The following is a 14,147-nucleotide window of genomic DNA, read 5'->3' as shown; positions in this document are numbered from 1 at the left end:
GTAGATTGGGGAATTGTCTCCTCCTTTGTCATAGATTAATTGATCATATAGGTATAGGTTTATTTCATGGCTGTCTATCCTGTTCCATTTACCTATGTGTCCATTTTTCTGCCAGTATCGTACTGTTTTGAATACTAAAGCTCAATAGTATATCATGAAATCTGGGATTGTGATGCCTCCAGCTTTATTCTTTCTCAAAATTGCTTTCATTAATAGGGTCTTTGTGATTTCATACAAATTTTAGGACAATTAATTCTAGTTCTGTGAAAAATATTATTCGTATTCTAATAGGAATCGTTTTGAATCTGTAGATTGCTTTGGGTTGTATGGGCATTTTAATGGCATTAACTCTTTCAATGCATACGTGTGGTACAGCTTTCCGCTGCTTTGTGTTGTCTTTAATTTCTTTGATCAATATTGTATACTTTACAGAGTATAGGTTTCTCACTTTTTGGTGAAATTTATTCCTAGGTATTTTAATCTTTTTGCTACAATTGTAAATGAGATTTAAAAAAATTCTCTTTCTGCTACTTCATTATTAGTGTATAGAAAGATAACTATTTTTGTTTATTAATTTTGTATCCTGCAAATTTACTGAATTCATTTATCAGTTCTAGTAATATTTTTGGTGGAGTCTTTTGGGTTTTCTATATATAGTAACATGTCATGGGCAAATAGCAAATTTTACTTCTTCCTTACCAATTTGGATGCCTTTTATTTCTTTTTCTTGTCTGATTGCTATGCCCAGAACACCAGTACTGTGTTGACTAAAAGTTGTGAAGTGGATATCTTTATCTTGTTCTTTTTTTTTTAAAGATTTTTATTTATTTATTCATGAGAGAGAGAGAGAGACAGGCAGAGACAGGCAGAGGGGGAAGCAGGTTCCATGCAGGGAGCCAGATGTGGGACTCGATCCTAGGACTCCAGGATCATACCCTGAGCCAAAGGCAGACGCTCAACCGCTGAGCCACCCAGGGATCTGTTTATCTTGTTCTTGATCTTAGAGGAAAAGTTTTTAGTTATTCACCATTAGTATGTTCCCTCTAAGCCCACTTTGCTGAAAGTTTTTATCATGAATGGATATTATATTTTGTCAAGAGCTTTTTCAGATTATCATATGTTTTTTATCCTTTCTCTTATTAATCTGATGTATCACATTTATTTTATGAATATTGAACCACCCTTGCATTCCTGGAATAAATTCCACTTGATTGTGGTGAATGATTCTTTTAATGTATTCTAGACTTCAATTTAATATTTTTTGAGGATTTTTACATGTATGTTCATCAGAGATATTGGGCTGCAGTTCTTTATTTTTTACTTTTTTTCTTTTTCCTTCTTTTTCTTCTTTCTTTCATTCTTTCCTTCCTTTCTTCCTTCTTTTTTTTTTTTTTGGTGGCATCTTTTTCTGGTCTTGGTATTAGACTATGCTGATCTCATGGAAGGAATTTGGAAATTTTCCTTCCTCTTCTATTTATTGGACTAGATTGAGAAGAATAGATATTAACTCTAAATGTTTGATAGAATTTACCTTTGAAGGCATCTGATCCCAGACTTTTGTTTGTTAGTTTTGATTACTAATAAATTTCATTACTAGTAATTATTCTGTTAAAGTTTTCTATTTCTTCCTGATTCAGTTTTGGAAGTCATATAGTCTGTGAATTTATTTAGTTCTTCCAGATTACTCAATTTGTTTTTATGTTTTTTATAATCTTCTTTTTTAATTCTTCATATTTCTTCGATATTGATTATTTTTTCTCTTCCTTTCTTTCTGATTTTGAGTTCTCTGTTTTTTTCTTAATGAGTCTGGTTAAAAATTTATCAATTTTGTTCATCTTCTCAAAGAACCAGCTCTTGGTTTCATTGATCTTTTCCATTGTGTGTGTGTGTTTGTGTGTCTATGTCATTTATTTCTGCTCTAATCTGTACATTTTTCTTCCTTGTAATAGCTTTGGGTTTTGTTCATTCCTTTTCTATGTCCTTTAGGTGTAAGGTTAGATGGTTTTATTTGAGAGTTTTCTTGTTTCTTGAGATATGTTTGTATCACTATAAACTTCATTCTTAGAACTGCTCTCCTTGTGTCTCAAAGATTTGGGGTCATTTTGTTTCCATTTTTATTTGTCTCCATGTTTTTTTTTAATTTCCATTTTATTTCTTAGTTGACATACTCATTGTTTAGTAGCATGTTGTTTAGCTTCCATTTATTCCTGTGCTTTACAGATTTTTTCTTGTAATTGATTTCTACTTCCATACTATTGTGGTAAAAAAAAAAAAAAAAAGTTGCTTGGTATCATTTCAGTCTTCTCAAATTTTTTGATAGTTATTTTGTAGCCTAACATTGTGATCTGTCTTGGAGAATGTTCTATGCGCATTTGAAAATAATGTGTATTCTGCTGGTATTTTTAATGTAATAATCTGGTTATATCTGTTAAATTTATCTTGTTTAGTGTGTCATTCAAAGCCACTGTTTCCTTTTTTATTTTCTTCTGGATGTTCTATCCTTTGATGTAAGGTACCATTAAAGTCCTCTAGTCTATTGTGTTACTGTCAACTTCCCCTTTTATGTCTATTAATATTTGCTTTGCACTTAGGTACTCCTGTGTTGGGTGTAAATTAAAGTAATTATTGGTAGGAATGTACGTATTGCCATTTTGGTAATTGTTTTCTGGTTGTTATTGTAGTCCTTCTCTGTTCCTTTCTTCTCTTGCCCTCTTCCCTTGTGATTTGATGACTTTCTTTAAATGTTATGTTTTAATTCCTTTCTCATTATTTTTTGTGTATCTGTTACAGATTTTTTATTTGTGTGATTACCTATATAGGTTCCTATATAACATCTTACATGTAGAGCAGTCTATATTAAGTTAGAAGTCATTAAGTACAAAAAAAAAAAAACATGAAATTTTCTCTCCCCCTTGATGTTTTATGTATATAAAGCCAAACTTATCTTTTATTTTCTGTATCCATTGACTAATTTTTTGTAGATATAATTGACTTTATGCTTTTGTGTTTTAATCTTCACACTGGCTTTATAAGTGATTGTTCCATTACCTTTACTGTGTGTTTACTTTTACCTGTGAAATCTTTTTCCTTTCATAATTTTCATCTAGCTATGGCCTTTTCTTTCCACTCAAAGAATTTTCTTTAACATTACTTGTAAGACTGATTTAGTGGTGGTGAACGCCTCTAACTTTTGTTCATCTGGGAGGCTTTTTATCTCTCCTATTCCAAATGATAACCTTGCTGGGTATAGTATTCTTGGTTGCAGGTTTTCACCTGGAAACTTTGAATATATCATGCCACTCTCTTCTGGTCTCCAATGTTTCTGCTGAAAAATCAGCAAAGAGCCTTATGGAGTTGTCCTTATATATAACATTTTTCTTTTGTTCTAGCTGCTTTTAAAATTCTCTCTTTATCATTACTTGTTGCTATTTCAATTATTATGTGTCTTGGCATGGACCTCCTTGGGTTAATTTTGTTAAGGACTTTCTGTGCTTTCTGGTACTGGATGTCTGTTTCCTTCCTGAGATGTTATTACTCTTGGTGATGTCACTGAGTTCCCTTAACCCATTCCCATTTTTTACTCTTTTTGCTATTCAGCTTGCTTGCTTTCCACTACTCTCATCTACATTGCTGATTTGTTCTTCTGCATCTTCCAATCTACTATTGATTCCCTCCATAGTATTTTTTATTTTAGTTACTGAATGCCTCATCTCTGATTGGTTCTTTTTTATATTTTGTATCTTTGTGAAAGCTCTTACTGTGTTCGTCCACTATTCTCAAGTCCAGTGAGAATCTTTATGACAGTTACTTTGAATTCTCTATCAGACATACTGTTTATCTTTGTTTCATTTAGCTTTTTTTTTTTTTTGCTGTGATTTTGTCTATTTTTTCATTTGAGATATATTTCTCTGTCTCATTTTGTCTCACTCTATGTTTACTTCTAGGCAATAAGGAGGTCAGCTACATCTCCTGGTCTTCAATATAGTGGCCTTGTGTAGAAGAGGTCCTGTGGTGCCCTGTAGTGCAGTGCTCCCCTGGTGACCAGAACCAGATGATCCAGAGTTGTCTTCTGTGTGGCTGCATGTGCCCTACTGTTGTCACTAGGTTGCTCTTGTCTTCTGCCCATCCAGCTGCAATGCGTTGGGTGCAGACACACCTAGTGTCAGGGCTTGCTCCCTGTGCAGCCCCCTATGAAGCTTGGATGCAGGAATTATGAGTGTGCTGGTACATGGGGTTATCTTCCCTTCTCCCTAAAACAGGAATCATTTTGGAATGGCGCTGATCTCTGCTTGCAGGGTGTGTGTGGGGGTTCTTTAAGGGCAGGGGCTCAGTTTTCTATTGCATTTTGGCTCTCACAGAGTTAAACCCACTGATTTTTAAAGTAATCAGAGTTAAACCCCACTGATTGTAAAATCTCTCAAATTTAAGCTCCACTGGTTTTCAAAGCCAGACTTTATGGAAACTTGTCCTTGCAGTGTGAATCCCCAGTTCCTGGGGTGCCCAGGGTGGAATTTAATACTCTTGCTTTGCTGCACTTGTGTTGTCCCTCCTGTCTGTGGTTAGTCTCACTGGAAGTTTGGTTCCCAACTGCATCTCTACCCCTTATGCCCTTTGCAATGTGGACTCCTCTCTTCAATTAACTGTGGAAAAGTCTGTTGGGTCAGTCTTCAGGTCATTGTCAGGGTTAGTTGCATATGTGCAGCTGTTATCTCAGTGTGTCCAAGGAACAAGGTGAGCTGAGCATATTCTTACTCTACCATCTTCCCTGTACTCCCTTAAAAACCTGTATTTTATACCCTTTACCAATTATTATATTTTGTCATGTTTGCTTTCTTTTATATATATATATATACATATATATGTATATATATATGAAATAATGTTTTACATATATATGTATACTTACACGTATTTAATATACCTTTGAAAGTGGACACTTTACCCATAAATACTTCAGAACACATAATAATAAGGTCATTTTTTCCCTATAAAATCATAATACTAGTTTCATGCTTGAGAGAATTTATATTAATCCAAAATGTGATCTAATATGTAGTCTATATTCAAGTTTATCTGATTGTTCCAAAAAATGTTTTTCATACCTTTTATATTTCTTGGATCCAAGATCCAGTCTAAGTTTATATATTGCCTCTGATTGTTAGATTATTCAAATTTGTTTAATTTAGAATATTCTCCTTTTCATATTGTTTTTATTTTGTTTTCATGGCATTAGCATTTTTCTAAAGTCTAGGGTAATTTCTTATATAATGTCCAGTGTTTTATATTTACCTGATTAGATCCAATATAAATATTTTAGCATAAATATGATATAAATAATACTCTATATTTTACATCACAGCAGTAAGAATATGGTGTAAGCTGTATTTCTATGACTGTTAGTATGTCCAAATACCAATTTCTGTGATAGAGTACTAATAAGCATCACAAATCTGTAAAATACTTTATGAGACAAACTAAGCGTGTTTCATTTGTGTGAAATATTATGGATATGTACTATCTTTTCTAATGAAATTTTATTTAAGTACTTCCAATTTTATACTTATTTTTAAAATGCAATATTTAAAAGATCATATGAGGTATTCTGGATTTTGAGAAGTATTTTAAAAATATATCATCTTTCTTATCTTATTACTATAAACTTTAGGCTGAAAAAAGAAGAGACTGAAATACAGAATTATGTGATTTTCCCCACACAGGCCTGTTTTAATTAGAAATGGATGATAGACAGACATATCTAAGTGTTCAGTAATTGTGGAACAGGCACGTACATATCTCTTGTATAATAACGTTTCCCAAAAAAAACCCTTTCGTAACTACATGGCTATTTTATGCACATTTGATAATTGGGCAAAGGAAAACAAAGGATTGAATATATCAGATCTCCAATGCTCACTTGAGTTGTCCCTCATAATTTCGAGACCAATATATTCATCTCTTTGATAGATATAATCATTTGGTTATGCTATAAACATCACACATTTGAGTGTTCTAAATTATTTTTTCCTTCATATCTTCTGCAGTGTAAACTCTGTCTTGCATTTCATGTACTAATAAAATGATCACTATATTCAATTCTACTTTTAATCATTCCTCTCACTTAAAATCCATATGCAGTCACCTACCACGTTCTTTTGACTTTGTCTCTGAATGTTCCTCAAATCTTACTTCCGTACTTGTAATTTCCACTTTAATTTACAATCTCAAAAGAACTTGCATAGCAGTGACAGTTTCCTAGTTGGCCTACCTACCTCAATCATTCTCATAAAACCTTTGTCTCACAGTGTAGCCAGGATGTTTTTTGATGCCCCTCCCCCCCAATCCAAATGTTATCATTCTCACTTATATTCTGAAAACCTATCAATACCTTCCAATTGAATTAAACAAGCTCTATATGGATGACATATGGCTTTTTTTATAGCTCTGTTTCCACATACCAAATGTAAGGCTATGCTTTAGACACTATGAAGCTTACAGAAATATTCTAGATTCCAATTCTGTCATTCTTCCATACATATATCATGCATGTAGGCATTCCTGTACTAAGCCATAGGAATTCAATGAAGAACAAAACCTGACATATTGTTTGTTGTCATAGACCTTATAATGCAGATAAACATTTAAAACTTACACAGATAAAAATAAAAGGCTTTGCTTTCTTATAAACTAATTTGTGATCTTAGAAACTGAATTAACTTCTTAAGTTCTTGTTTTTTTATCCGTATAATGAAAATAATATCTATTTCATAGGGGTGTTTTGGTAGATAGCAAGCAGTGCAAAAAAAGAAATATGAGATCCATTCTATCAAAGATAGAGATATAACTCAACTTTGCCACAATGGGGAAAGAATGATCACAAAGGAATTAAAGGAGATTGAAATACAGAGTTAAAGGGAAAAATATAATTGGGAGCTTCAAAAAATAAAGCTTAGGGGTAAATTGGCAGCAAGATAAGACTGAAATTTAATTTTCTAGGTCTCCTAAAGTGCAATCAGTTCACTGATAAATAACAGAAGTTTGCAAATATGGGTCAAGACAATGGACAAAAGGAAAGATACTAGTGTCATTCTTCCAGAGGAGATAGTTCTGATGTGAGGTCCCCAAGAGACAGTACAGATTTCAGAACACAAAGATCAAAGGACAAACCTGGACAGGTGAAACCCCTGAAGAATGGGGGAGAAGAAGCGGAGTTCATTAAAGGGAGAGGTGATGGATATAAAACACCAGAGGGTATTGCAGTATTACATGATACGTAAAGAAGAGATGCAAAGTTACTGAGGTCTGAGTTTTGTGAATTGGGGTTTATCAGGACTCTATGAGAGAGAACATTTTAGTAGAGATTAAATTGCAATTAGCTAAACAGAATGTATATGTTAAGAAAACAGAAGCAGTGAGCAAACACTATGAGAAGTATGTTTAAAAAGATACCTATGTAAGGTAAACTCAAGGAGTCCAGAATGTTTTTAGGGTAAAGAAGAGAAATACTTCCATGTATGGAGAGTAAGGAGCTAGTAAAGAAGACTTTTGAAAATGCAAAAAAAGATAAAACAATTTTATAAACCAAAATTCTTAAGATATAGCAAATGATAAAATTTGTAACACAGTGGCTGAAATTAGGTTTAAACTGAAAATAGTGCAGTGAGATTTGCAGCTGATGATTGGTCACTATTTAGTACATAGATGTTGATCTCAGGTAAGGTGGAGGGGAGTTCTAGAGGAACATGATATTGGGAATGCAGGAACAGCTGCCCTTTGGAGGACTGTAGTAGAAAACTAGGATGGAGTAAAATAATTGTTGGTCCAGCTAACATTAAAAACAGAAAATTCAAAAAAAAAAAAAAAAAAAGAAGAACCCAGAAAATTGTCAGCCAGGAAACAGAAAATGATAGCATTTTATTCTTCAACACCTGGGAATGAGGGAAATTAAGGGAATACTTGAGTCAGGGTTAGATCAGCACTAAGAGCTGAAAAGATGTTGAATAGCATCACTTTGGCGGAAATTGGTTGGCTTCAGTGTATTAGAACAATGGTGAATGGAGAATTTTGAGGAATTCTGAAGGGCTGAGGGTATGAATGTCAATGAAAGCAGAAGATTAAGGGAACAGGATATTTCAGAATTGTCTGAGGAACACAGCTAAAAAGGCTGATTCCGATTAAAGGGGGCAGGAAAGTATATGAAATAACTCAGCAAGTGTCAAAAAGAATGAGAGAATGTAAAATGCTGGTCAGAGACTGAAACTTTCAGATAACTTAAAAAAGGAACAATTTTAGGTAGCATACCTATTCTATTTAAATATAAAGTACTGAGGCAGGAATGAAAGCTGGGACATCTGCTTTATTTTTATTATTATTTTAAAGATTTTTGTTTATTCATTTGAGAGAAAATACGAGCAGGGGGAGGGTAGAGGGATGGGGGAGACAGCCTACTGCCTGAGCAGGGAGCCTGATGTGGGACTCCCAGGACCCTGGGATCATGACCTGAGCTGAAGGCAGATGCTTAACCAGGCACCCCCATGCACCTGCTTTAAAGCATCAGGATCTAATTAACAGAATGGGTGTTTTCCCACATCTTGATGGGTCTCGCCCTCAGTTTCACCTTGAATCAATCCAACTTCTATAGGTTCAAGCTTACCGCGATAGATTTACACATCAGTACTTGGAGAAAAATTAAGATACACGGATGGATTCTGAGTTTGAGTATAAAATTTTAACTTGGAGGTATATTATATGTGAAATCTATCTTGGAGACGTTATGCTCTCAAATGTTCACCACGCTCCTACCTCTGTGACGGTTTGGAGGGGCAAATAACTTTTTGTTGGCTTCTCATGGTGCTTATGTAAATGTTTTTAAAATTACAGTATTGCTTGCTCTTGAATCAATAATGCAGAGTTTGAATGAGAAAAAAGTGAATACAAAATGTTCTGCGATATTGTTAGAGAGGTTCTGTTAAATTAGAGTTAACAAGAGCCATTTTCAGAGTATTTAATTTCATTTACACTACTGTAATAAATGGTTTGCATCTTTTATGTGAGAGACTTGAGTCTATGGATAAGATGTGCTAATTAAGATAAATAAACATCCAAATATATCCAAAACATTTGTCTAAGTACTCTGTCTATTGGAAAAAGGGACATAATATAGAGCTATTTAATACTCCCATCTGCCATTCTTGGTAAATAAATACAACATTATAAATATTTGGCTTTCCTTTTAGAGCTTTCAAATTGTTATGGTGCAAATAGTTCACTGTATTTTGGAGAAAATTTGAAACTCTCCAAGTAGACTTTTTCTGTCTGTTTTCTCTTCACTTTACTGAAAAGCAATTTTAAACATTTGTACTAAATATATTTGTTCATCCACAGGATTGGATATCTTTAGAAAGATAGAATAAAATTATTTTATAATATTTTAAACAAAAATACATTAATAGAGCAAAGAAAGGACAGGTTTAATTTGAATAATCAAAACAAATAATTGCGAAAACATTATTTAGGAATATGTCTTACATGTTGCTCACTTATCAGTAGTGATCAGAAAGAAATTTATTGGTTAATCCTAAAGTAATTATCCCAGGGGTCTATTTGTCTGATGACACCCATGGATAGACATTGACTCTTGGTATAATAGAAATTCAAAATAGAATTTCTTATACTTGATGAATTTATAATCTAGCCTGTGACTCAGGAACACCTCCAGTTTCCTGCACACTATCACATTCATATTTAGAGATACTTTTAAAAATAAAAATAAAGACCTACTTGAAAAAAAAGAATAAAAATGAGAACTTTGATTTAATCTGAGTTTGTGTCCTCTTTTCTCTTAGGTATGCATAAAAGGAAAACAAAAGGAAGAAAAATTGTATACATTTATTGACATTCAATTTATTTCAATTTTGCAAATATGTTACACAACAAAAATCACATTTGCAATTTATAAAGTACTTTTACACCCATTTCTCTGAGGTTATGTGGCTAGCCCGAGGTAACTCAGAGATGCAAAAAAAGCATAACGTAATGAAAGTATGAAGTCAACTTTTTATCTCAAATGGCTTAAAAACACATTGTACTCTATTTGTTTTGAATTCTCTTCACTCTGCAGGTGGATAAACCTATTCAGCCAATTCTGCTTTGCAGATTTAGTTTTACCAATTATTTTGTAACAAGTTTTTAGACAGTGTCAGAATTAAAATAATTCTCCCACTATCATACTAGAAAAATGATACACTTTCCAAAATATCCATATGTTGAGTAAGGGGGACCATTTGAAAAGTTTGAAAGTGTTGATTACCTAAGTAAATATAAGCACATTTAAAGGAGATATTTTTAATCTTTGGGCCCTGTTTAAGTTCATGTTTCTAAGAGTCAGATGATTGCAGTAATATTTTTAAACAATAAAGTTCAAATGACACAATTTTAAAAATTATGAGATGTTTACAATATAGCAGATAGAAAAATAAAGAATAGAAGGGCCAAGATCTAAAAGGAAACTAATGATGAACAGTCCAGAATAGTGCTGGAAATCACTGGCTAAAAGCTAATTATAATATCATAATTGCAAATTGTAGAATGAATGTGACAGTGTCAAATATGAAGAGAAAACAAAACTAATTTTTTCTTTATACTTCCCATTAAGCTCTGAGTCTACAGGAGTACAAAAGAAATTAACGGAAAATATAAAGAGAAGCGACATCGAAAGAATGGAAATGATCCACACTGATTTTGCAATTAAATGACAGGTATTTCTTTTGAAGAGAAATAAAATTTAATCAAATATTTATAAATTAAGTCTTTAAAAATAACTAAGAATTCTCCAAAAGAGAACATGTTATTCAATAAAATTTGTTCTTCTAATTAAAATGTAGTCTTTCTGGGGCATCTTTATAGTGTTTTTTTTTTTTTAAGCACATGACATTACTGTTCTAATAGTAATTTTCAAATGTGCCAGGAACGTCTGAGTCATCTCCACTGTTTCCTAGAAGACTGCTTTTTGCTAAGGAAAAAGATTTGGCATCTCTTTTGTAATTTGACTAAATGTCTGAAAGGCGTAATAAAGAGGGAACCTGTCTGCAAGGTGATCCTTTATTTGTAGAATAGCAATTAGATAGCTCTTTAACTTCAGTGAAATCTTGTGTCCAATAATAATACCAAATGGTACAACCACTTTACAGCACATGTTAAATTTGGTAGGTTGTGTTATGTGTTTAAGCGCCCAGAATTTATTAGATAAGAGGATCAACGTAAAGAATGAATTCTGTCAAAAATAATTTTCTATTTGAATCTTTTCAAAAATTGAGGTATAGTCAGGATCTGATCACTACTGAGGCTTAACTGGTTAGTCCCACATGACACAAAATATTGATAAACTTTAAAACTGTTGTTTGGACTGCTCTCAGCTCTTGTGAATAAGAATCATTGTTTCAGTGTTGGGAAAAATTAAGTAGATTTCATTTCTGAAGGGATTTGAGGGTAGGATGGGGAAGTTTTAGGTTAGTTCTACTAGCTTTCTTAGGTCTTAATGAGGCCATGTTGCATATTAAAAATTACTGTTTAGAGAATTTGAGTTCAAGAAAAAAAATGAGGATCAAAGCAGAGTTGTTACAAAACTTTGTTGTTTTGAACTTGACAATTGAATGATCGTACATAATACTCAGAGTCCAGAAAGGAAAACTTAGACAAATATTTGGAATAGACTGGAAGAGGAAGACTTGAGAATTGGATTCACTTGTGTAAATAAGGAGTTCAGTGCACATATCATAAGAACCAAATAAATCCACGCATGGTGCATGGTCACTTTGGAACTGTATTTGTGAAATCGTGATGGTCTTGGGAGAGTAAGAGGTAAAATAGTGCTGCTAACTACTCTTCTAGATCTCTGGTACTAAAAATTATCATCTCCTCTTGCTCTATCTCAACTGCTTTAATCTAAAAATTACTGGCATTTTGAGAATATGTCTGTTCTTTTGAAATTTTATTCAAACATAGGAATTTTTAAATATATTCTGTCATTATTATTATACCACTGTTCTTAGTACTGGAGGGACACTGAATTGTAGGAATGTTTGTCTTTCCCTCTCACCTTTTGTTTGCTTTCTCTATGTCCACATTACTTGTACTCGTGATCAAAGCCTCAGAGAGCGCCCCGGAGTGTGGTGCTTTCATAAGAGTTGGCCCCAACATCTTTCTAAGTTACCAACCCTTAGTAACTTGCAAGTGCTGTGGACAAGTGCATAGCCACAGAACTTGTGCATAAAGGGAGAGAACATTCTCTTTTCTTTGAGGAGCAAGTGCTGGGAATCCCACAGTTGGTTTCTGAGACACTCTTGCCACTGGGAGCAAATTAGCCTCAGTAAGGGAGGCACTTAAAAAAATGAGGGCATTTCGTGTGAAAGATACACAATTCTGAAATAAAATGAAGTCTTTCTGTGTGTACTACACAGGAGGAACACACAACTGATTAAAGTTCTTGTTTTGATCTCTTTAAATAGGTCTTGATTTTTATTTCAAAAACATATTTATCTTGACATGACTACTACATGTTAGAATTTTTATGTTGAGAATAATATTCAGCATATAGATTTTCCTTCAGTTCATTAAACATTTGTTGAATTTAGATTTGTAGTAAAACATTGTTCTGAGTTTTAAAAGGATAAAAAGATATAAGGAACATAATTCCTGACCTGACTCAATATATAGATATCCTAAAAGTCTTTAAATGGAATATTTTGCAAGTATACAGGCAATATCACAGACAGTATTCCGAAGCCTGAACAATGTTATTAATATAAATTACCTTATCATTCATTACTCTCTAAATAACTTGAGACTAGTTGGTTTTCACAGCACAAGTAATTAAATACCATATTAAATTTGATATCAAACAACTGAACATATTTCTCTTCAAAGTAACATCACACTTTACAACTTGTAATTAAAGGATTGTTTTCAGTATTAAATAACTGATATTCAGAAAATGATTAGGGTGTGATAAAATAAAAAAAATGTATATGAGTTTTCTTTTAATAATAGGCAATTGCATTATTGGCAAAGGAATTGAATCATCTCATAAATAGTTGTTTCTCTGCTTAAGCAAAACATAAAATAAAATAAAATACCAAACAAACACCAAAATATTTATAGAGTGCAGATAAAGTCTATTTAAGTTTCCAGACACATACTCATAATAAATCTCCCATTTGGTAATATACCTGAAATCAAAATTTGAGGAATGGAAATGCATCATAAGTGTAAAAAAAATTGGAGTTTTGAAAACAAAAGGAAAAGAGAATGTTACCTAATAACAGCAACTTTACAGTTCTTGCATCTCGCTCAGCATCTTCCTGAAGCTTTTTCTCCAGTTCTTTTGATCTTTTGGCTGACTCCTTGCTCTCTGAACTAATTCCGCTTCCCATCTTGTGGTGTTAGATACTTGTCAGTTTATTTGCCCAAACTTTTTCAAACATCTAGCACAGCTCTGGCTTGGATGAGGGATGCCAGAAGCAGTGGTCTGCAGAGGTTCCTAACAGCCCACTCCCTCACTCTGAGATTCTGCTTTGACTAAGGAGATGTTTTCTGAGCTGTCACATGATCAAAGCATAAAGCCATAGGACACCATGGTTGTATGGCTGGAAGCAAAAGAGGAAATTCATTATGCTTTCAAATTAAATGGCCACTAATGGCACATCTTCAAAAGCTTGCTCAGCTTCCTTAAAGAATAGGGTATAATAGTGTAGAACATGGTCAAAATCTATACACTAGAGATAATATACAAGCAGAACATTTCTAATAGATAATATTTATTGCTGTGATGTAAAGTTCTTACTAATCAACAAGCTTGTATCTTCAGATATTTGAGTTTTCAAATTCTTCACAACCATTCCAGTATCCTATCAGAATATTTATATTGAATCATCCGAATTTACAGTCTTGTGTATTTAGATTATCACTAAAAATTATTGGGAATCTCTTCGTATTAACTAGAAAACATGTTTTTTAGAAAATAGAAACACATAAATGTAGTTCTTATATTTATACTTACTAATGTATTGCCACAGACAGTATTCAACACATACTTTTAAATTATTGATTTTCACCTCATAGGATTCATCTCTATAAATTGAGATTTTACTGCT

The 14,147-nt window shown here is 33.0% G+C and overlaps 1 protein-coding gene across 1 annotated transcript in view; it reads right to left on the bottom strand.

Moving 5' to 3' along the window:
- Window positions 1-13,427, bottom strand: part of GNAT3 (G protein subunit alpha transducin 3) — a 56,932-nt gene extending 43,505 nt beyond the window's left edge. Inside the window, exon 1 of the mRNA XM_026006114.2 lies at window positions 13,310-13,427. Within this exon, the coding sequence (XP_025861899.1) occupies window positions 13,310-13,427 (118 nt within the window). The remainder of the gene's footprint in view (window positions 1-13,309) is intronic.
- Between the last annotated feature and the right edge of the window lie 720 nt (window positions 13,428-14,147).

The sequence above is a fragment of the Vulpes vulpes genome, chromosome 5 (genome assembly GCF_048418805.1).
Source record: "Vulpes vulpes isolate BD-2025 chromosome 5, VulVul3, whole genome shotgun sequence".
Lineage (NCBI taxonomy): Eukaryota > Metazoa > Chordata > Mammalia > Carnivora > Canidae > Vulpes > Vulpes vulpes.
This window is presented reverse-complemented; position numbering and strand designations above follow the sequence as displayed.